Raw genomic sequence first — 23,995 nt, 5'->3', positions numbered from 1 at the left:
TTAAACAGGACACTTTTCTGTTGGCCAGAACTAGAGCATTGTGATATAGAATGCCTATCCTATAGAGCGAGAAGTCTAGTCTCATTTCATATATCACACCCATCAATGGATTTCAGTGTAATCCATTTTTCTTGTCTCTGGTAATTGGGGTGTGTACCTCTGAATATAGCCTCAGGCTGTCTTTTTTAGTATCTCCTGCCCTTCTCATAGACGTTACCCAACCTTGCCAAACTAGTTCTTTCATTATGTAGCCCCCAGTCATTTCTCCCTCCTCTCCTCCAATAGAAATTATTGTATTAATTGTTCCCTTAATAAAGTCATGGATGATTTCCTTTTCATGTGTATGTGCTCTCTTTTCAACAAGGTGGTTAGCTCTGTTATCTTTTACTTTCTTGATAATCCATTCCATAGCTCTCTCAAGGTATGTACTTGAGATTTTTATTGCATGAATAATTACATATGCATCTTACAATCTGCTTATTCTCTTCTTAGATATTAATGATGTCAAGCGGCTGAAACCTGGCTACCTGGAAGCTACTGTGGACTGGTTTAGAAGGTACAAGGTTCCTGAAGGAAAACCGGAAAACCAGTTTGCTTTCAATGCAGAATTTAAAGATAAGGTAATGCGTCATTTAGAAGTGTAGCTTTAATGGGGCGCCTGGGTGGCTCAGTCGTTGAGCATCTCTGCCTTCGGCTCAGGTCATGATCCCAGGGTCCTGGGATTGAGCCCCGCATCGGGCTCCCTGCTCCGCGGGAAGCCTGCTTCTCTCTCTCCCACTCCCCCTGCTTGTGTTCCCTGTCTCGCTGTGTCTCTCTCTGTCAAATAAATAAATAAATAAATCTTTAAAAAAAAAAAAAAGAGAAGTGTAGCTTTAAGCCTGTTTGTATTGAAACTAATTTAACTAGATTGGGTTTTTTGTTGTTTTTTTTTTTAACTATATTGTTACCATTTAAAGACTATACAATCATAAAACAAATGTTTAAAGACATAAGTAAGACAGCCTTGATACTCATTTAGTCATTTAAATTTTCTCTTCCATTTTTGACACAAGGAAGTGAATTCAGAAAAGACAAAGTTATCAGTCTTTGGGAAAATGTTGATAATAAGGAAAGAACACTTACCTGTCATTGTAATGCATATCTCTTCCAATTACAGGATTTTGCAATTGATATTATTAAAAGCACTCATGACCATTGGAGAGCATTAGTGACAAAGAAAACCGATGGAAAGGGAATCAGTTGGTAAGCAGTAACTCTTCTCTGCATGTTTAACACAAAAAGCAGACCAGTTTGCTCCAAAGGTTTTAATGACATAAGCACACATTCCCTTAGAAAAGAGAGAACTGGTTTTGTCAGTCAGTGCTAAAGGGAGTGGGAAGGTAGATAGGTAAGCAACTGAGAAGTACTCATAAGATACTCTCTGAACAAGTACAAACTAAAACTATAAAGGGGGCAGTGAGATCAGAGCTTTGTGAGGGTAACTGGAAAGGCTTCCTAACATCGGGGTGCTCAGAATGTAGTGAGTAAAATAATTTTGAGTGCAAGAGTTTTTCTCTGATATAAATATAGAAGATGCATTGCAGCTTAACCAGTATCTACCATGCACACAAAATTTATTACTGCTAATAATTATAGCTTATATTTATCGAGCAGTTAAATATCTGCCAAGCATGTAACAGAGATGCAGGGGGGTTGCCTGGGTGGCTCAGTCGGTTAAACGGCCAACTCTGGATTTCTGCTCAGGTCATGATCTTGGGGTGGTGAGATCAAGCCCTGCATCAGGCTCTGCACTCAGCAGGGAAACAGAAGAAAAAGTGAGCAGTTAGACATTTGTGTGAAAATGTACAATACTGTTTTCCTGAAAGTTTGATATTGAAGAAGAAAGTCAAATCACTCAGTCCTTTAGAGTTTGGTAGACGCAAACATTTTTTATAACAAAGTATTTATAAGTTTATAACAAAGTATTACGGATGAATGGTTTTGGACCCACTGGCTGTTTAGGAAGAAAACAGGCTAGATCCCTATCTGGCTCCATATACTCCTTGCCAGAGATGCACCCTGGCAACCATCACCATGTTCTGGCTGTTCTGTTTTGTTTTTAAGAGGTGCTGTGACCAGGCAGGTGCTCTAGGAGCACCCCTCAGAAGCAGCTCAGCACATTTTCTTACAGTTAGCTTCTCTACACCCTTATGTTAATTGGGTGCAGTCTGTTGGTGTTTGAGTTTACAGCCTTTGTCTTACATCAGTATTTAATGCCAGACACATAAATTTTGATGTGGAAAATTCTAGAAAAAGTAGAAGTGAATTTCTTTTTCTTTTTTTAAGATTTTATTTATTTGAGAAAGAGCATGAGCAGAGGGAGAAGCAGGCTCCCCCCTGAGCAGGGAAGCCTGACAAGGGGCTCCATCCCAGGACCCTGAGATCCATCTCCTGAGCCAAACGTGGCCCGCTTAACTGACTGAGCCACCCAGGCGCCCCTAAGTGAATTTCTTTATTAGCAGGAAAGGCCTTTCCAAACAGAGCATAAACTCAAAATCCATACAAGAAAGGTTTACTTGTGATATTTTTATGTATCAGGAGACAATTTTTCCCCGTTCTTTTTTTTTTTTTAAACAAAATACAATGAAGGGCTAAATTCTTTAATATATAAATAGCTTGTTCAAGTTGGTAAGATAAAGATTAAAGGTAGGAGAAGGAAATTTACATAAAAGAAGCTGCATAGTCTCACTCATAATTTAAAATGCAATTCAGCAAGATAATGATATCACCCATTACATTTGCAAACATTAAAAAAAAAAATCAGATGATAGCGAGGGATACCAAGAACATACATATGTAGCTGTTGAGCGTATAAATGGGTATACCTTTGTGAAGGGCAATTTGACAGGATCCAGTAGAAAAATTAAAATTGCATGTATTTCTTCACACCACCACTGCTAGGAATATATCCACAGTTCACCAAGATCCATGTATAAGGATGTTCATTATGTCATTTATAATAGCAAAATGTTAGGAAAAAAATGTAATGGTTAAGTACATCTATATACTAGAACATTTACCAGTGTATGTATGGCACATTACAAGATTATCTATATATATTGATATGGAAGGATACCAAAAATTAAGGGAAAAAAGCAAAGTTCCAAGTAGTATATTTAATATGATCCTATTTATGCAAGATAAACACCCCCCCCACACACACATAATACCAGCATCTATATATTTATATCTAAATTTTTTTTTGGGGGGGGGGAAGAACTATAAATTATAATTGCCTTTGAAGACAACCATCTGGAGAGGAGAGGAAGGCTTTCATTTTATGACTTTCTGAATTTTCTAACTATATGTGTGTGTGTGTGTGTGTATTATATTCATTTTTTTAAATGTCAAAAGTTATCTGGGCAGTAAGATTTTTTTCTGAGTATGGGAAAACCCTAATGTATGAAAATAATTCTCAGGCATCTTCTGTTCTGTGAGTCAGGATAATGTCCTATAAAGTGAAAACACTGTCTTTCCACAAACAGAAGAAAAAGTGAGCAGTTATACATTTGTGTGAAAATGCACAATCGTAAGACATTGCTTTTAAGTTCTCAATTTTTGTGGTGTCTTATTTCTATAGAAATGACCTTAATGCATGTTAAGTAACAGATAACTACAGATATTTCCTTTTTCATTTTAGTAGACTATCTCTTATCATACCCATGTTATACTAGTACTATAATAATTTATATATAGGAAATTTTGAACTATGGATAAACAAAAACAAAGCCTATATATATATATATATTTTAAAGATTTTTATTTATTTATTTGAGAGAGAGAATGAGAGACAGAGAGCATGAGAGGGAGGAAGGTCAGAGGGAGAAGCAGACTCCCTGCCGAGCAGGGAGCCCGATGCGGGACTCGATCCCGGGACTCCAGGATCATGACCTGAGCCGAAGGCAGTCGCTCAACCAACTGAGCCACCCAGGCGCCCCAAAGCCTATATTTTTAAAAAGTCCTCCTTATCAGTTTTTCCATAGATATTCCTATTAACATTTAGAGTGTTTTTGTTTTTTTTTACAGTCCTCGTGTGTATGTGTAATACTTTTAAAAATAATTAGGATTATATTGCATGTATAATTTGTTTTATGATTTTTAAGTTTTTAATTTATTTTTTAAAAAGATTTTTATTTATTTATTTGACAGAGAGAGAGAGAGCACAAGCAGGGGGAACGGCAGGCAGAGGGAGGGGGAGAAGCAGGCTTCCCACTGAGCAGAGAGCCCGACTCAGGGCTTGATCCCAGGACGCTGGGATCATGACCTGAGCCAAAGGCAGATGCTTAACCTACTGAGCCACCAGGTGCCCCATGTTTTATGATTTTTTAAACATCTAACACTATAAGTATTTCCTCATATCATTAAAAATATTTTTATAATATTATGTAACATTCCATCTCTGTATAATATCCCACCTCCTAGATACACCATTTTTAATCATCCCCATTGCTGGACATTTTGGTTACTTTCAGCTTTTCATTCTTATCAATGGTGAGATGGCATATATTGAACATTTATAGATCATTGTTTAAATCTGTTTGAATTCTGAGAGGTAGAACTTCTCTATCAAAGCACATGGATTTTTTAGAAGGTTTGGACACAGCTTATCAGCATATTTTCCAGAAATGTTTCTCCAAGAACCAAGTGTTGCTCCCACTAGGACAGTTTATCTCAGATGCTTCACCAGCACTGACAGGAACTGATAGGATTTTTTGCTTTTGTCTAATTTGGAAAGATAGGTTTCTCATTTTAATTTGCATTTCTTAGTTATTTCAGTGAGAATTACAGGGCATTCAGTCTTAGATTTCTAAATTTGAACTTGCTTAGGTACTTGAATAAAATTGGCAACAAGAATAACTATACCTTGGCAAAATAAAGAGAATATTTAATATAGGTGAGAAAGCTTTCCACTGAATCAAACTTGAATTTCATCTGATTTACCATCTTCAGCTTTCAAAAAATTATTTTTCATTGGGGTATAATTGACATAATATTATGTTAGTTTCAGGTATATAGTGTAATGATTCGATGTATTTATTGCAAAATGATCACCATAAGTCCAATTAACATCCATCACCACACAGTTAACAACATTTTTTTTTCTTGATATGAGAACTTTCAAGATCCACTTTCCTAGCTACTTTCAAATTTGCAATATGGTATTATTAACTCTAGTTACCGTGCTTGTACATTACATACACGACTTAGTTGTAACTGAAAATTGGCACCTTTGACCGCCTTCACCATCCACCCTTCACCTCACCTCAGGTAACCACCAATATGTTCTCTATATCCATGAACTTGGTTTTGTTTTGTTTTGTTTTTAGATTCCATATGTAAGTGAGATCATATGATACTTCTCTTTTTCTGTGTGACTTACTTCATTTAGCATAATGCCCTCAAGTTCCAGCTATGTTGTCACAAATGGCAAGATTTCATTCTCTTTTATGGCTAATATTCCATTGTGTATATATACTACATTTACTACATTTCTTTATCCATTCATTCATTGGTGAATCACAAACCTTTAGGTTGTGTCCATGTCTTGTTGTAAATCAGGCTGCAGTGAACATGAGGGTGCATGTATGTTTTCTATTTCATGTTTTTGCTTTCTTCAGGTGAATACTTGAAGTGGAATTGCTGGATCATAGGGTAGTTCTTTTTTTAATTTTTTGAGGACCCTTCCTACTGTTTTCTGTAGCGGCTGCTCCAGTTTGCATTTCCACCAACAGTGCACAAGGGCTTCATTGTTTTCTACATCCTACTGACATTTGTTATTTCTTACCTTGTTGATAATAGCCATTCTAACAGGTGTGAGGTGACATCTCACTGTGGTTTTGATTTGCATTTCCCTGATGATGAGTGATGTTGATCACCTTTTCATGTACCTGTTGGTCATCTGTAGGTCTTCTTTGGAAAATTTCCTATCCAATCCTCTTACCCATTTTTTAATCAGATTGTTTGCTATTGTTGTATGAGTTCTTTATATATTTTAGATCTTAACCCCTTATCAGATATATGCTTTGCAGATATTTTCTCCCATTTAGTAGGTTGCCTTTTCATTTTGTTGATGATTCCCTTTGCTGTGCAGAAGCTTTTTAGTTTGATATGGTCCCACTTGTTTATTTTTGCTTTTGCCTTTGCCTTTTGGATAAATCCAAAAATTTATCCCCAAGACTGATGTCAAGGAGCTTACTGCCTATGTTTTCTTCTAGGAGTTTTATGGTTTCAGGTCTTATATTCAAGTCTCACCTATTTTGATTTAATATTTGTGTATAATGTAAGATAGTGGTCCAGTTTCATTCTTTTGCGTTTGGCTGTCCAGTTTTTCCAACACCGTTTATTGAAGAGACTGTCCTTTTCTCATTGTATATTCTTGGCTTCTTTATTGTAAATTAATTGACCTTATATGAATGGGTTTTATTTCTGGGCTCTCTATCCTGTTCCTTTGATCTGTGTATCTGTTTTTATGCCAATACCATACTGTTCTGATTACTGTGGCGTGAAATCAGGAAGTATGAGGCCTCCAGCTTTGCTTTTATTTCTCAAAATTGTTTTGGCTATTCAGGGTCTTTTGTGGCTTCACACAAATTTTAGGTTTGTCCTGTTTCTGTGAAAAAATGCCACTGAATTTTGATAGGGATTGAATCTGTGGATTGCTTTGGGTAGTATGAATATTTTGACCATATTAATTCTTCCAGTCCATGACCGTGGACTATCTTTCCATTTATGTCTTCCTCAATCTCTTTTTATTAGTGTCTTACAGTTTTCAGTGTATACATCTTTCCCACCCAAATTGGGGTGCCTGGCTGGCTGGCTCAGAGCATGTGGCTCTTCATCTCGGGGTCGTGAATTTGAGCCCCACGTTGGACATGGAGATTACTTTAAAAAAAAATTTATTCCTAGGTATTTTCTTTTTGATGTAACTGTAAATGTTATTGTTTTCTTTAGTTTTTCTTTCTCATAGTTTATTATTAGTGTATGGAAAATACAACAGATTTTTGTATATATTGATTTTGTATCCTACAACTTGAGTAAACTTGAGATTCAGGTAAACCAAACTTGAATCTCATCTGGCCTACCATCTCTATCTGTTGCCCTTTAACTATGAAGAGACAAGTTTTGTTACTGTGACTCATGACTACTTTTGTTTTATTTAATAGCATGAATACTACAGTGTCTGAGAGCCCCTTCAAGTGTGATCCCGATGCTGCCAAAGCTATTGTGGATGCTGTACGTAAAAGTTTTCCTTGAAAAAGAACATACTTGGTGGCTAAAAAAAAAAATGATGCCAATGGGGAGGGAAAGTACTTCTTTCAACAAATATTGGAGTTCCCCTATGCATGTTATTGTGTGAAGTCTTGAAATTACAAACCATGAACACACAGAAGTGGACATTTGACTGAAGGGAGAAGCTGAGAAGGGGCCTAGTCAACTCTAAATGGGGAAATAGTACAATTGTAACTATCAAAATGATTCCAGAAGGTAGTGACTAATCCAAATCCTGTGTGCCTATCATAAGCCCTTCTTCCAAAAGAATTAATGGGAACTTACTTGACTTGGTTATAGCAAGGACTAAGAAAGTGGTCAGGTTTCAGGCACCATGCAGGAGTGGTTCATAACCCCTAGAAGACTTTCTTGTGAGGTAGTAAACTATTCATGAAAGAAATAATTTTGCCTTTGTATTATTTTTAATTATTTGATTTGGGTTAACCAAAAGACTGAAATAGATAATCTTAAATTATTCTCATTCACTATATTAAATAAGGAAAAGAAAATGAAGTCTGACTTTTTATTGCCTTGTAAGTGTGCTGTAGTCCAAGGAAAAAGAATAATTTAACAATGAAGCCAGTACATTTAGATTTATCTTTATATATGAATCCTGACAAAGTTGAGGTGAATAAGAAAAGTTGGAAGGGAAAAACCACTGGTTAACAATCATAACTTTTCAATGAGAACACTCTGCCTACTTTTTATGTATATGTGTGTGTATATATAAATTCATTATATATGCATCAATCAGTTATTTCAAACAACATTTCTTTTTATTTATCCTCCTGTGTGCAATCAAAAACTAAGGGCCTGAATTTGTTTTTTGGCAGTAGAGTGAACCTTGCCTTGTTCCTATATATTATAAATTATTTTTAGAACCTAAAAATTGGGGAAGTTACCATCTGTTCATATTCTTTTAAGATTTTTGTGTTGGTATACTTTTTTAGATTATTTTTTTTTCTGGAATTAGACTAATACATTTTAATATTTTATTTTAGTTACCACCACCATGCGAATCTGCCTGCACAGTACCAACAGATGGTAAGATCTATATTCTAGTAAAATTACACTAAACATTGTGTGTATGTGTGGGAAAATTATAGCTGTATCTACAGATTTATCTTACACACCACATCCACAGAGAAAGAGAAGGAAGGGAAGAAGAAACATTTTTAGAGTTCCATAATGTCTGTGGGAAGAAAGATGGCTGTTAATGCCACCCTTCACGCCAACCCCCATCACAGCAGTTTCCAAACCATGACCCGCTCTTCTCCTCTGGGTTCCGGGTAGATGCCTCATGGATGGTGGAGCAGGTGGGGCTCTGGATCCCCCCTCTGGCCACCAGCTGCTTCACCCAGAAAACAGCTTTCTCCCCCTTTACATTTAGAATTCTCTGTAAGGTTCTTCTGGTGAGAATCACATGTTTATTGATTAGTATCAAGAGTGAGAAAGCCCAGAAGAAAACACTGTGATAAATTACCTGTTTTTGCTGTAGTGAAACTTCAGGTGTAAGTTTGTTTTAAGGTAATCTATGGTAGGATACATTAAAGCAAGTATGGTATTCTTTGTTATATTTTGGGTGTATCTTGATTCTTTTTTTATTATTTTTAATTTTGATTCTTAATAAGAGATTCTAATTTGGTTTTCTTTTCTCTGAATGCAGTGGATAAGTGGTTCCATCACCAGAAAAACTAATGAATATTCTGTGGAATACAAGCTGATGTTGCTGCATCTTATTCATCTGGAGTATTAGATGCAAAAGTAGTAGCTTTTCAAAGCTTTAAATTCATAGAACTAATCTAACTAAAGCAAATTCTGCTGCGACCAGTATATCCAGAATGTTCTGCATCTAAAAGCATTTTTCATATCTCAACTAAGATAACTGCTAGTACATGTTTCAATATCAAAGCAGTTGTTGTAATTTGGAAATCATTTGTGAATAAATGTGCAAGACGAATGCATGTTGGATGTATATGTTTACCATGTGTTAGAAAATAAAATTATTTTGCTGAAACTTCATTTATAATATTTTTACTTTACTCTGAAGCCTGACGTTACCAAGTGGGCATGGGTGCTGTTTGGTGTTTGTTTTCTATCAATGATCTTATAATTCAATTTCATAATTATTAGACTAAAACTGACTTTATTTTTAGGAACCCGAGAATGAAATCCCTTATGTTTAGTCTTGATGCTATATTCTTACTAATTCCTAGCTCATGCTCTCTCTCGTTCTCTCTCTCTCTCAAATAAATCTTTAAAAAAATTTTTTTTTTATTTATTTGAGAGAGCAAACAGAGTACAAGTAGGGGGGAAGGGCAGAGGGAGAGGGAGATGCAGACTCCCTGCTGAGCAGGGAGCCCGATGCAGGGCTTGAGATCATGACCTGTGAGCTGAAGGCATACGCTTAACTGACTGAGCCACCCAGGTGCCCCAAAACACTGAACAGTGCTGACAACACATCCCGTGTTATCCATGGGTCCGTAGGCTTTGTTTTGTTTTTCCAGTCTATTTTCTCTCTGTTTCAGACTGGGTGAGTTGTGTTTTTCTGTCCTAGAGTTCATGGAGCCTGTCCTCTGTCATCTCCACCTACCCAGCAGGTGTTATTATGGAACTGTTAAGTTACTGTATTATTAGTTCTATAGTTTCCATTCGGTTCTTTCTTAAAATTTCTATTTCTTTGCCAAGGTTTTCTATTTTTTAATTTATTTCAAGGGAATTTCTAATTGACGATCTTAACTGCAGTTTTAAGATGGCTACTTTAAAATCCTTGTCAAGATCATCACTGTTGGCGTCCATTATCTTTTTTCACTCAAGTTGTGATTTTCTTCGTTCACGGTATGATGGGTTAGTTGTGTCCTAGACATTTTGTCTATTATGGTCCTATGTAAATCCTGTATTTCAGCAGGCATCCCCACTGAGGGCTAGTGCATGGGGCTCGGCTTACTTTGTGGACCGTGGTTTCAATGGCGGCTTAATTTTCCGCACTTCGCACTGTTACTCTGGTATGTTTGGTTTTCTCTAGTGCCTTTGGGGCTTCTGTTGGTTCCTGCAGGTGCTGCCTCAAGGTGCTGGTGGGCATCTTTTGGTCGAGGGAGGGTGTGTGGGTCCCCCAACTGGTCCTCCCCGCCCACCCTACTGAGCTAGTGCCCTGGGTGGGAGAGAGTCTTGCTTTAGGCTGCAGGGATAAAGAGGCTTCCTGGACTAGTCCACCTGCAATAGCTAGGTTTCTCCCTCGGGCTCAGCCCGCCCACCCACCCAGGAAACTCTAGGGGGAGAGAGGGAGTCTGTCTGGAAGGAGAATACCTCCGTGGTGGCTTATTCCTGGCTGGACTCCCAGTGATCCCCCTTGTCAGCTGGTGTCATGCCACCAGACTCCCATTCTCGAAGGGGGAGGAATGAGCCTATCTGGGCTGCCTTCCATTGCTAGGTCAAGGGTTGGGAAGGACCCTCCCATGGGTGGTAGGACACACATGCCCCTGCCACTGTTCTGCTCTCTGGTCCTGGTCCCAAACCAGCTTGCCTTCTGGATCACCTTTCAGAGTTTTCCTTTGGTTGTCTCTTGCCATTTCCAGGGTTTGTAGCTGTGCTTAGCCATGAAGAGCGGGCAAAAATGGGTCTATGCCATCTTGTCTGGACCAGAATCAGAAATGTCAGCATTCAGATTTTAGAATATTTCTTACTCCCTTTGTAAGTCTATTTTTAAACATTGCCTCAGTCACAGTCGTATGTGATTTCTGAAGGTGATTTATTTGTCAGGATGAGAAATAGATTTTGTAATGAAAGATTATACAATGTGCAGCACTTCCTAAGAACTGGTCCAATAGTCAGGATCAGTCATCAAGGTTTTTGCTACGTTTCAATGCAGTAAATGATTGTATTTTTCCCCGTGGACTTGGAAGTCAAATCTGACTCTATCACCATGGTTAAATTACTTAACCTACTTGAGCTTTAGTTTTTCCATCTGTAAGATGGTCATGAAGCCATCCTCACAGGGTGGAAGGAATGTAGGTGAAGGACTTCCCCGGTGCCAGGGTCATAGCAGAGGCTCAATGGAGGCTGATTGTTCATAATTGTAATCTCAACAACAGTGAGTGTGATCAGTGCATTTTTCCAGGTAAGAGAATCTGAAACATTGGCCCAGCTGTGTAAAGGGTCTGATGGAGAACTCCCATTGGAAATCCAATCCATCTTTACCATCACGGAGCCTAGGTGTGCGTGGAATGTAGCTGTAAAGCAGTTACGTCCTACTGATCCGCATATTTGCTCTGCAAGGGCTTAAATTGTGCTTTTGCACAGAATGTTCTTTACATTGAGAAAGAACTGCCCCTACTGCTTTCTGGGAGTCTGGGCAGAAGGGAATTTGCTTCTACATGGACAAGAATGCTGTGCAAATCGCTCCATAGTAGGCAAGTATTTATTAAAGAATTTGGCAACTGGAGTCCGTTGCCACAGAGTTCATTGTTCCCTCTGTTGGTCTTTGGAATCTTTCCTTTCGTTATTACAAAACCTTTAAACTAACAGAAAATATTCACCAGAAGTAAGATTAAGCAATGAAAATCACAAGGTTATGTGGCAATCTGAATTTAAAAAGGAGCCTGAGATCAATCTGGCAGTCTCTGTCAAAATTTTAAACTCACACTTACCCTTTGAGTCAGCAATTCTGCTCTGAGAATTCATTCCAGTTGACAAAAGAATAGTCAACCAAGCGCACAGGGTATGGAAGCTTTGTTTAGTGCAGCAAAACCTGGAAAAATATCTAATTGTCCAGTTGAGAAGTGGCTAAATATGTTCTCAGTACCATGTAGCGGTTAAAGAATAAAGTCACTGCATGGGCTGATAGGGAAAAGATACTCAGAATATCCGAGTGATAGTTGTACTCTAGCAGCCAACTGTGGCTGGCGGGCCAAATCCCGCCTGCTGCCCGGCTGGCAACCAAAGCAGCCCTGGAACACAGCCACGCCCATTCATTTGCGAATTGTTGTGGCTGCCTTCAAGCTACAATGGACAGTTTGGTAGTTGGGACAGAGACCATATGGCCAGCAAAGCCGAAAATATTTACTGTTCAACATGTTACTGAAAACATTTGCCAATCCCTGCTCTATCCTGTGATCCTATTTGTGTTTTTCACAAAGTGAGCATGGGGGAAAAGAGATGTATTAGTGGATATGCTTGTAAGGGCACAGACAATTTCTGGAAACAAAACCAACCACAGTTAACAAGGATTATCTCAGGGGGTGGGAACGTAGAGATAAGCGTGGAAGAAGCAGGGTCCGCAAGCAGCCTCTCTCCCTGTGGTCCTTGAGCCACCAGCACTGAATCACCTGAGATAGTTATAAAAAATAAGTAAATACATACAATATATATAATATACGTATTATATATGATAGATAACATACATAACATGATAGATACAGACAACACTTTATATTTATTTTATTATATATATATACATATATATCCTACTGAATTAGAACTGGGAGGGGCTAGGCCCTGAAATCTAATTTTGAACCAGTTCCCCTCAGGTAATTCTAACATACCTCGATGTTTGAAACCATTGCTCTAGTCATAAATCTCCCAAATTAGCGAAAGAGTTCTCGGCAAGTTGTAATACAATCAGCGTGCGATAATCAGCAAACAATTACCACAGCAACAGTAGCAACAAAAATTGCTCCCATTTGGGGGGCACCTGGCTGGCTCAATCAATAGAGCATGTGTCTTGATCTCAGGGTTGTGAGTTTGAGCCCCACATTGGGTGCAGAGATTACTTAAAAAAAATTTTTTTTTAAATAGCTCCCATTTGTGAGTACTTACGAAATAAGTATCAGGCCCTGTTCTATATGCTTTATGTACTTCATCACATTTAATTCCCTCGCAACATGGAACTAGGGAGGCCACGTGACCTGCCTGAGGCCTCTAAGCGCCTTGGGCCCAGCCCTTTTGGAAGGGCTGGGAATGTGACACCATCCCAGCCCCATGGCTCTCCCCAGTGCCAAGGTGGTCTCCTCTTTCACCTGGCAAGCCACATAATACTGGCTGCACTTTGTCAGGGGGTCTCAAGAGACTCACGGGCTGGGTCACCTTCCATGCACAACTTCCATTCTTGGGAAATAAGGGGCTTGACCTGAGTGCCCCGGAAGGCCTCTTCCAGCTGATACCCGCACCTCCACCTTAGAGCAGTAGTGTGGATGTTCCAGCGGGGTGTGCGGCTCCTCACTGCTGGCCCCGTGCACCTGGGGCCATCCTGCCCTGGCCTGCCCCCCTGCTCCCTCCCTGCGGAGGCCGATGGCATTGCTGTCCCGCATTCCTGCTTCAAGTCTACCTCCCTAGCATCCCTGTCTCTCCTCCTAGCTCGTTAAAATACATGGCGAGCACGGAGCTGGGATCCCTAAACAGCCTGCCAGCTCCTCACAGGCAGAGGCCACGTTTATGCCTTGTCACCCAGCACAGCACTGAGTCCATAGTGGGAGTTCAGGAACACCCTGATGCTTCTTGGAACGCCTTTGCAAACAGAAACATAATGGTGTCGTTGTACAACTCCAGTTGGTAGCCAGCAGCTGGTGCCTGCCCGCTTCCACAGAGGGTCTGAGAGGGCACCATCGTGGAGTGATGCATGGCCTTCCACACGGAGGCTCCGGCAGCCCCCGGGGACACAGCCTGTGCCCAGGGGCCCTAAAGCCACAGCGCAGACTCTGCGCAGGGACGTGCGGCTTCAATTGTACTGGAGGGTGAATAATCACAAGGTTACTCATAGGTTCAAAGACACAGACATGCTGTGGTTTTTGAATGTGGGCTTTCCAGGCATTTTGAAGAGAAACATGCTATTGCAGGGCAATTTGCTATCTGTGGCTTCCATCCTAGGGCTTTGGCACCAGATCCCTGGAGCCAAAGTTGATTCTCCTCTGGTGTTGGAGTAAATTCAGAGGCAGTTCGTGGAGCACTGTAGGAAAGAGCTCCGTGCCGCCAGTCCTGAGTCCTGAGTTGTGGCTCTGGCTCTGTGTGACATCGGGCAGATCTTTTTACTTCTCAGTGTCCGCATTTTGTGTAATAAAGTAGTCCACTCCTACCTTGAGCATCTATTTTAACATGGCAGATATCCTGTCTTTATGACTCTGCTATAGTCCTGTGCAGCAGGGAAGAGGTGGGGACAAAGTTTCTCTCTGTGACTGGCACTGGGCTGAGAGCTGGGGTGACAGAAAACTACAATTTCACACTCTTTGCCGTCAAGAAGTTCCCTGGTACGGTGGTACACTAAAAAAATGATCGTAGACATGGAGAAATTGGACCTCCTCATACACTGCTGGTGGGAATGCAAAATGGCGCAGCCACCTTGGAAAACAGGCAGTTTCTCAAGAAGTTCAACATAGTGTTACCAGATCACCTAGCAATTCCACCCCTAGGCATATACCAAGAGAGATGTGTCCATACAAAATTTGTACCTATGTTCATAGCAGCATTATTCATGATAGCCAAAAAGTGTAAATACCCCAAACGTCCATCAACTGATGAGTGGGTAAGTAAAATGTGGTATAACCACGAAGTAGGTATTATTCAGCCACGAAAAGGAACGAACTCCGGGCACATGCTACAACTTGGATGAACCTAGAAAACAGGGTGCTGAGTGAGAGAAGCCATACACAAAGGCCATGTTTTGTATGAGTCCATTACATGAAAGTCTAGAATAGAAAAATCCATCGGGGGCGCCTGGGTGGCTCAGTTGGTTAAGCGACTGCCTTCGGCTCAGGTCATGATCCTGGAGTCCCAGGATCGAGTCCCACATCGGGCTCCCTGCTCAGCGGGGAGTCTGCTTCTCCCTCTGACCCTCCCCCCTCTCATGTGCGCTCTCTCTCTCAAATAAATAAATAAAATCTTAAAAAAAAAAAAGAAAAAAAAGAAAAATCCATCGGGACAGAAAGTACACTAGTGCTTGCCAGAGGCTGGAGTGAGGGGGAGTGGGGCTAATGGGTATGGGGTTTCTTCGGGGGATGGTGAAAATATTCTAAAATTGGGGTGATGACTGCCCAACTCTATGCACATACTGAACATCACTGAATTGTACACTGCAAATGGGTGAATTTTATTATACGTGAATTACATCTCAATAAAGCCATCATGAAAAAAACAAAAATCAGTGTAAACCAACCTCAGAGGTGCTTTAATGGTAGAAAAGAAGTCGAGGGACAATACGAGAAGGGACCACCTGGAAAAGGCTGACTAGGGGGAGTTTGCTTGACCTGGGTCTTGAGCAACAAGGCACAGAAGAGATGGAAAGGTGTTCCAGACAGACGGAACAGCCCGTGCAAAGGAAGGGATCCTAAGGCTGAAGAGGATGTTGATGATAATATTCAACTTTTAATCAATGTTTGGATTGTGCCAGCAAACTAAAATTATATAATCTTATTTAATCTTCCTAAAAGTCATTAGTTCATCCACTCTGTCAGTTATTGAACAAACTTCATCAGACACATCCTATATGCCAGGATCTGTACTAGCCACCAGAGACGCCATAATGAGGTAGACACTATCATTATCCATTTTAGGCATATTAAGATTACATAAGTTATCCGAAGTTACAGAATGAGTTAAGTGGAGGAACCGGGATTCAAACCCAGGCAGTCTGATTCCAGAGCCCATTTTCAAAAAACGTTCTTTTATACATCCCTATAAATAGTAATCATTTAGCATAAATATATAAATACCATCACGTATTTCTCCCTTCCTCTCCCTCTTATTCTCTCTCTCTCTTTCCATCTTTTTCTTTTCCCAGTTTGGTTGAGAGAACATGGACAGATAACACTGTAAGTTTCAGGTGTACAGTATGTTGATGAGATACACTTACGCAGTATAAAATGATCACCATCGCTGCGTCAGCTCACACCTCCATCACGTCACCTCACATGATCACCATTTCTTTTTTGTGGTGAGAACATTTAAGATCTACTCTCTTAGCAACTTTCAAGTATAAAATACAGTGTTATTAACTATAATCACCATGCTCTACCTTAGATCCCCAGAACGTATTTATCTTTTTTTTTTTTTTAAAGATTTTATTTATTTGAGGGGCGCCTGGGTGGCTCAGTCGGTTAAGCGGCTGCCTTCGGCTCAGGTCATGATCCCAGGGTCCTGGGATCGAGTCCCGCATCGGGCTCCCTGCTCAGTAGGGAGCCTGCTTCTCCCTCTCCCTCTGCCTGCCTCTCTGCCTACTTGTACTCTCTCTCTCTAATAAATAAATAAAAATCTTTTAAAAAAAAAAATTTTAAAAATAAAAAAAAAGATTTTATTTATTTGAGAGCGAGAATGAGAGACAGCATGAGAGGGAGGAGGGTCAGAGGGAGAAGCAGACTCCCTGCCGAGCAGGGAGCCCGATGCGGGACTCGATCCCAGGACTCCAGGATCATGACCTGAGCCGAAGGCAGTCGCTTAACCAACTGAGCCACCCAGGCGCCCAGAACGTATTTATCTTATAACTGGAAGTTTGTACCCTTTGACCAGTATCTCCCTATTTCCCCACCCCTCTGCCCCTGGTAACCACCACTCTACTCTGTTTCTAGGAGTTTGGCTCTTTTGGATTCTATATATGAGTGATATCATACAGTATTTATCTTTTTCTGGTTTATTTCACTCAGCATAATATCTCCAATTCATCCATGTTGTCACAAGTAGCAGGATTTCCTTCTTTCTCATGGCTGACGAATATTTCACTGTGTATACATATCACATCTTCTTTATCCATTCAACAATTGATGGGCACTTAGGTGGTTTCCATATCTTGGCTATTGTGAATAATGCTGCAGTGAACATGGGATTGCAGATATCTCTTTAAGATTGTGTTTTTATCTTCTTTGGATACACCAGAAATGGAATAGCTGGATCATATGATAGTTCTATTTTTTATTTTTTGAGGAACCTCCATATTGTTTTCATTCCCACCAACAGTGTACAAGGGTGCCCTTCTCTCCATATCCTCGCCAACACTTGTTATCTCTTGTCTTTTTGATAATATCCATCTAAAAATGGATAAAATCCATTCTACTAATCTCATTATGGTTTTACATTTCCCTGACGACTAGTGATGTTGTACCTGTTGGCCATCTGTATATCTTCTTTGGAATCATGTCTGTTCAGATCCACTGCCCATTTTTTAATCAGACTGGTTTTTTGCTATTGAGTTGTATGAGTTCTTTATATATTTTAATCCCTTATCGGATATATGATTGGCAAATATTTCTCCCATTCCATAGGCTGCCTTTTAATTTTATTTTTGTGTATTCCCTGCCCCAGCCCTAGAATCAGCCATTTCTCCAAGGAGCTTTGGTTCCTTTTATTGGAGAATGGTATTAGAAGCCAAGATCTGGGTGCTAGGTGTGCTCACTGCTACTGAGTTGCTGTTGCTTCTAGGTCCTCTCAGCTGACAAAGCAAGGAAATACATGTGTGTATACCAACCTGTGTATATACATATATCTATAAATATTTCCATGTACAGCCATCTGTGTCTATATTAAGCTAAACATGAGTTCATCCTGATGCCTCCAACTCTAAACCTGCTCTTCCAAAGCCAGAACCTACACCTGGAAAGCGTCCTTCAAAGAAGGGAAAGAAGGGACCCAAAGAGAAAAAAGGGAAAGCCAATCCTGGCGAGGATGGGAATAACCCTGCAGAAAATGGAGATGCCCAAACGGACCAGGCACAGAAAGCTGAAGATGTGGGAGGTTCTGTGCTCACTTCAGCAGCACATACACTAAAATTGGAACGGAAGACAGAGAAGATTAGCATGGCCCCTGCACAAGGATGACAAGCAAATTCTGAAAACGCTGGAGGCACCAAATGAAACATGTGCATTAAAAAAAATTTTTTTAGAGGCACCTGGCCGTCTCAGTCAGAGGAGCATGCGACTCTTGATCTCGGGTTCTGAGTCTGAGCCCCACATTAGGTGTAGACATTAGTTAAATAAAACTTAAAAAATCTTTTTTAATGTGGTAAAATACGTGTATTTTACCACTTAAAAATTTATCATTTTTTTTTAAAGATTTTATTTATTCATTTGAGACACAGAGATATAGAGAGAGAGCATGAGAAAAATTTATCATCTTAACCATTTTTTAAGCGTACAGTTCAATAATGTTAAGTACATTCACAATGTTAAGGAAAAGATCTCCAGAATTTTTTTTATCTTGCAAAACTTAAACTTTGTAATCATTAAACAACTCCCCATTCCCCCTCCCACAAGCCCCTGGCAACTACCATTCTATTTTCTGTCTCTATGAATATGACTACTCCAGGTACCTCATATATAAATGGAATCATACAGTATTTACCTTTTTGTGACTAGCTTATTTCAGTTAGCATGTCCTCAAGATTCATTCATGTTGTAGCATGTGTCTGATTTCCTTCCCCTTTTTTTTTTTTTTTAATTTATTTTATCTGAGAGAGAGAATGGGAGACAGAGCATGCGAGGGGGGAGGGTCAGAGGGAGAAGCAGACTCCCCGCTGAGCAGGGAGTCCGATGCGGGACTCGATCCCGGGTCTCCAGGATCATGACCTGAGCTGAAGGCAGTTGCTTAACCAACTGAGCCACCCAGGCGCCCCAGATTTCCTTCCCTTTTAAGGCTGAACAATATCCATTGTTTGTACATACCACATTTTATTTATTCATTTATCTGTTGATGGACACCTGGGTTACTTTCACCTTTTGACTGCGTTCATAATGCTCCTGTGAACATGGGTGTACAAAAATCTCTTTGAGACGTGCTTTCAATTCTTTGGGATATATACCAAAGAAATGGAATTGCTAGATCAGATAGTAATTCTATTTTTTTAAAATATTTTATTTATTTATTTATTTATGAGAGCGAGCGAGCGAGCACAAGCAGGGGGAGCGGCAAGCAGAGGGAGAAGCAGGCTCCCCGTGGAGCAAGGAGCCCGATGTGGGACTCGATCCCAGGACCCTGAGATCATGACCTGAGTCGAAGGCAGATGCTAAACTGACTGAGCCACCCAGGCATCCTGGTAATTCTATTTCCAACTTTGTGAGCTACCCGCATGCTGTTTTCTACAGTGGCCGCACCATTTTGCATTCCCACCAGCAGTGCCCAAGGGTTCCGATATCTCCACCTCCTTGCCAACACTTATTTTCTGTTTCTGTTTTGTTTTTTTGTTTTTAATTTTTTTTCCCAAAGATTTCATTTATTTGACAGAGAGATAGAGAGAGAGCACAAGTAGGCAGAGAGGCAGGCAGAGGGAGAGAGAGAAGCAGACTCTCCACCGAGCAGGGAGCCCGACGCGGGGCTCGATCCCAGGACCCTGGGATCATGACCTGAGCCAAAGGCAGCCGCTTAACCGACTGAGCCACCCAGGCGCCCCTCTGTTTTGTTTTTCAGTCTAGCCATCCTAATGGGTGAGATGGTATCTTATGTCAGTTTGATTTGCATTTATCTGATGATTAACGATGTTGGGCATCTTTTCATGTTTCTTGGCCATTTACAGATCTGTTCAAGCCCTTTGCCCATTTTTGTTTTCTTTTTGAGAGTGCTATATTTGATTGGAATGAAATGATATTATGTAAAATCACTGGTACAAAGATAAGGCATTATTCTTAATACAAACAGGACAAAAAAGGCTTGAAAATCTCCGTCACAGTGTATATGCCTTGATCTAGTTTTTCGGGGAGTTGAAGATAATTTCACTGAAGAACCAGGGAGCTCTGATTTGCCTTTTTTTCCCTGAGTCATCTTGGAAAGAGTAAGGGAAGGGGCATTTTTGCTTATCAGGTTCCTCAACTCTTACTAGGATATAACAAGGGATGAAGAAAGTAATATACCATTCAGAAGGACATGGAGTTTATTTGGAATAAAAATACAATAGAAAAAAATAGTTCTCTTTTAGTGATTTTTCTGACTCCAAAACCCATTCAGTTTTGGAAGGATTCCCTGGCCAGGGGGAAATCTAAGGTAAAACTTATGTTTGTGTAACTATAATGACCAAGTCAATTAGAACCTAGATATACAGAAATTTACAAAAACATATTTCAGGAAAGGACTTCAAGTTAAATGCCCTTTCCCACTCCTTTGTAAACTGGGGAACATACAGTTACTTTAAGAAGTAAATGTTTTTCTAATTGCCTCTAGATGATGTCAAAGGGGAAACATTTGGAAATTTTAACACTTCATCTCCTCAAATTTTAAAATAAGATTGCTTTTTGGGGTGCCTGTTTGGCTTAGTCAGTGAAGTGTCTGACTCTTGATTTCAGCTCAGGTCATGATCTCAGGGTCTGAGATGAGCCCTGCATCCAGGCTCTGCGCTGAGCCCACTTAATATTCTCTCTCTCCCTCTACCCCTCCTCTTTCCCGCTCTAAAAAAATAAATAAATAAAATAAAATAAAATAAAATAAAATAAAATAGACTGCTTTTCAGGATGATTTTTCTAATCAACATTATATGAAATCCTCCAGATGACAAAGATCAAATGTTTATTTTCTCAAGATTTGAACCAATGTTTAAATGTTGACACAGATGGTATTCCAGTTTTTACCACTGAGCAGAAAAGAATATTAATTTTCATCATCTATGCCTTTTTGGATCCCCGGTCTCTCCTCTCCTTCACAGCCACATTTCTAATGGCATTGTCCAGGGTCATTGCCCCATTTCTTCCTCTCCTTGTCTCTCGTTAGGTCATTCCAGTCCAGCACCCATTCCCCAAAACTGCATTTATCAGGCTCACGTGTTATCTCCATGTTGACAATTCCAAGAGATGCTGGGATGGTTTATTTTACATATCAACTTGACTGGACTAAGGGATGCCCAGGTAGGTGGTAAAATATTTCTGGGTGTGTCTGTGAGAGTGTTTCTGGAAGAGATTAGCATTTGATTCACTAGACTGAGTAAAGAGATCTGTCCTCACCAATGTGGGTGGGCATCACCCAATCCCTTGAGGATTCAAATAGGCCAAAAATGCAAAGGAAGGGCAAATTCTCTTTCTCTCTTCTTGAGCTGGGTCATCCACCTTTCCTACCCTCAGACATCAGAGCTCCTGCTTCTAGGGCCTTCAGACACCAGGGCATACACCAGCAGCCCCCTAATTCTCACTCCAAGGCCTTCAGGCTTGGACTGAATCATACCACCAACTTTCCTGGTTCTCCAGCTTGCAGATGGCAGATCTGGGATATCTTGGCTTCCATAACCATGTCAGCCAAGTCCTCTAATAAATCTCCTCATATATATGTATTTATGTGTGTATACACACACACACACATATCCATATATATATGTATATGTATGTGTGTATATATATATATACTACTGGTTCTGTTTCTCTGGAGAGCCATGACTGACACATGTCTTTCAATCTCTATTTTAGCTTCTGAGTCCTGTCTACCTAATAGTATTGAGCATGTGTAGGGGAGTAAGAACAGAGTGGGGAGAATTACATAAAATTCCTCTGTTTCTATTATTGGTTTATTATCCTAAAAGACCCATTTATATTTCTTTCCTGTGAATTGTCTGGTCCTATTCTTTGCCTATATTTCTAAAAATTTTTTTGAGATTTATTTATTTTGGAGAGAGACTGTGTGTGTCAGCAGGGGGAGGGGCAGATGGAGAGGGAGAGAGGGAGAATTCCAAGCAGACTCGAACCAAGTACAGAGCCCGATGCAGGGCTTGATCCCGCGACCCCAGATTATGACCTGAGCCCAAACCAAGAGTCAAACGCTCAACCGACAGAGCCGCCAAGGTGCCCCTCCTTGCCTATCTTTCTAACAAGTTAGTATTTTTCATACTAACCTTTCACTTGTGATGTGATTATGCGTATTTTTTCCCAACTTGCTGTCTTTTGGGTTTATGGTGTCATCACTGTTATGTCAGCATTATATGTCATATAAAACTTTCCTATTTTTCTGTAGTTGAATGTGTCAACCTTTTCTTTTTTCAGTTAGGAATTACAGGTTTACTTTCTTATTTTGATGAAAACATAACAGACAAAAAACAAACAAACAAAAAAACCAAAACAACCAGACACATCAATATAGAAAACCCCGAAAAGAAAACACGTGGTTACGTATGAAAGCAAGGCTGGGCTCAAACAGCCTTCGGGTCAAATACAACTAAATGTTTTGCTTAAGTGTTTAGGCAATATTTTTGTTTGTTTGTTTGTTTTTAAGTAGGCTCCATGCCCAGCATGGAGCCCAACGTGAGGCTTAAACTCATGACCCTGAGATTAAGACCTGAGCTGAGATCAAGAGTTGGATGCTTAACTGACTGAGCCACCCAGGCACCCCTAGGTTTTCGTTTTGTTTTGTTTTTGACTACCTATTGTCCCAACCCTTTTAGTATTTATTTTTAAACATATAATTGAAACATTTATTTAAAACATACTCTGGAAAAATTGCTTACATGTACAACATCCTTCTTTCACTCATTTTAGAGTTGGGTACCCTGTGGCCTGGGGCATCTGTCAACTTGCTCAAGGCTGCCCACTTGGTAAAGAGAGTTTGCAGCTCTCCTGATAATTTTCCTATGTGCTCCGTCCTTCCTCCTGAGCCCCCCCAAGCCATCCTTGTGGTTTGGGACCCCCCACCCTGACCTCTTGCAGCCAGCCTTCTATCAGGGCCAGTAATCCAATGCAACAGCTTGTGCTAGGGCAGCCCCATGCCTCCAGGGTACACACACTGGGGGGTCCAAGCCCTATGGACACAGTTCTCCTGGTTTACCCAGAGCTGGGGAGGAGCCTCAGACCATGGCTTTCTGTGTCTGGACAAGATTCAAACTCAATGCAGAAGACCCACAGAATTAAAAGAGGGGGGAAAGTAGTGAGCTTGTCCATCCAGCTCCCTCTGAGTATTACTGCAGTTGCCAGATGCCACTTAAATCTTATTTCTGCACATATTTGGGTCTATTTCTGTATTTTGTTCTAATTGGTTTGTTTGGCTTTTCATGCACTAGTACCAAAGTGCTTTCTTTAAAGACTTTATTTAGGGGCGCCTGGGTGGCTCAGCTGTTAAGCATCTGCCTTCGGCTCAGGTCATGATCCCAGGGTCCTGGGATCCAGCCCCACATGGAGGCCCGCATGGAGGCCCGCATGGAGCCCCGCATGGAGCCCCACATCGAGCCCCGCATCGGGTTCCCTGCTCGGCAGGAAGCCTGCTTCTCCCCCTGCTTGTGTTCCCTCTCTCTCTGTGTCTCTGTCAAATAAATAAATAAAATCTTTAAAAAAAAGATTTTATTTATTTATGAGAGAGAGAGAGTGAACGAGCAGGGGGGAGGGGCAGAGGGACAAGCAGACTCCCCGCTGAGCAGGGAGCCCCGATGTGGGGCTCCATCCCAGGACCTCCATCCCAGGACGCTGGGATCATGACCTGAGCCGAAGGCAGACGCCCAACGACTGAGCGACCCAGGCGCCCCCAAACAGGGTAGTTTAAAACACACACACAAAACCTATTAATCCTACTAGTTTTTTTATGGGAATTATGTTAAATTTATAATTGTACTTAAGGAGAACTGAAATGTTTATGATATTGGGTCTTACTATCCAAAAACATTCATCTTATCACTTGACTTAGTTTTCCTATCTGTAAACTAGGAGTAATAATACCAATCTCGTAGGGCTGTCTTCAGAATTAAATGAGAAAATGCTTGGGAAGGACGGCAGAGTAGGAGCCAACGTGCTGCTCTGCCACTTCCTAGCCTGTGAGCTTG

The 23,995-nt window shown here is 40.5% G+C and overlaps 1 protein-coding gene and 1 non-coding gene across 2 annotated transcripts in view; both read left to right on the top strand.

Annotated features, from left to right (window-relative positions):
• The window catches only part of PPA1 (inorganic pyrophosphatase 1), a 35,359-nt gene extending 26,034 nt beyond the window's left edge, over positions 1-9,325 (top strand). Inside the window, 5 exon segments of the mRNA XM_021700253.1 lie at positions 493-620; positions 1,157-1,242; positions 7,203-7,272; positions 8,310-8,352; positions 8,975-9,325. Of these exon segments, the coding sequence (XP_021555928.1) occupies positions 493-620; positions 1,157-1,242; positions 7,203-7,272; positions 8,310-8,352; positions 8,975-9,006 (359 nt within the window). The 3' untranslated portion in view covers positions 9,007-9,325.
• Positions 9,326-18,023: 8,698 nt separating this feature from the next.
• LOC123325178 lies at positions 18,024-18,132 on the top strand. The gene has a single exon (XR_006540284.1). It is a non-coding gene; the product is annotated as a U6 spliceosomal RNA (small nuclear RNA).
• The last annotated feature ends 5,863 nt before the right edge of the window (positions 18,133-23,995 follow it).

Source organism: Neomonachus schauinslandi, chromosome 6 (genome assembly GCF_002201575.2).
Source record: "Neomonachus schauinslandi chromosome 6, ASM220157v2, whole genome shotgun sequence".
NCBI lineage: Eukaryota > Metazoa > Chordata > Mammalia > Carnivora > Phocidae > Neomonachus > Neomonachus schauinslandi.
This window is presented reverse-complemented; position numbering and strand designations above follow the sequence as displayed.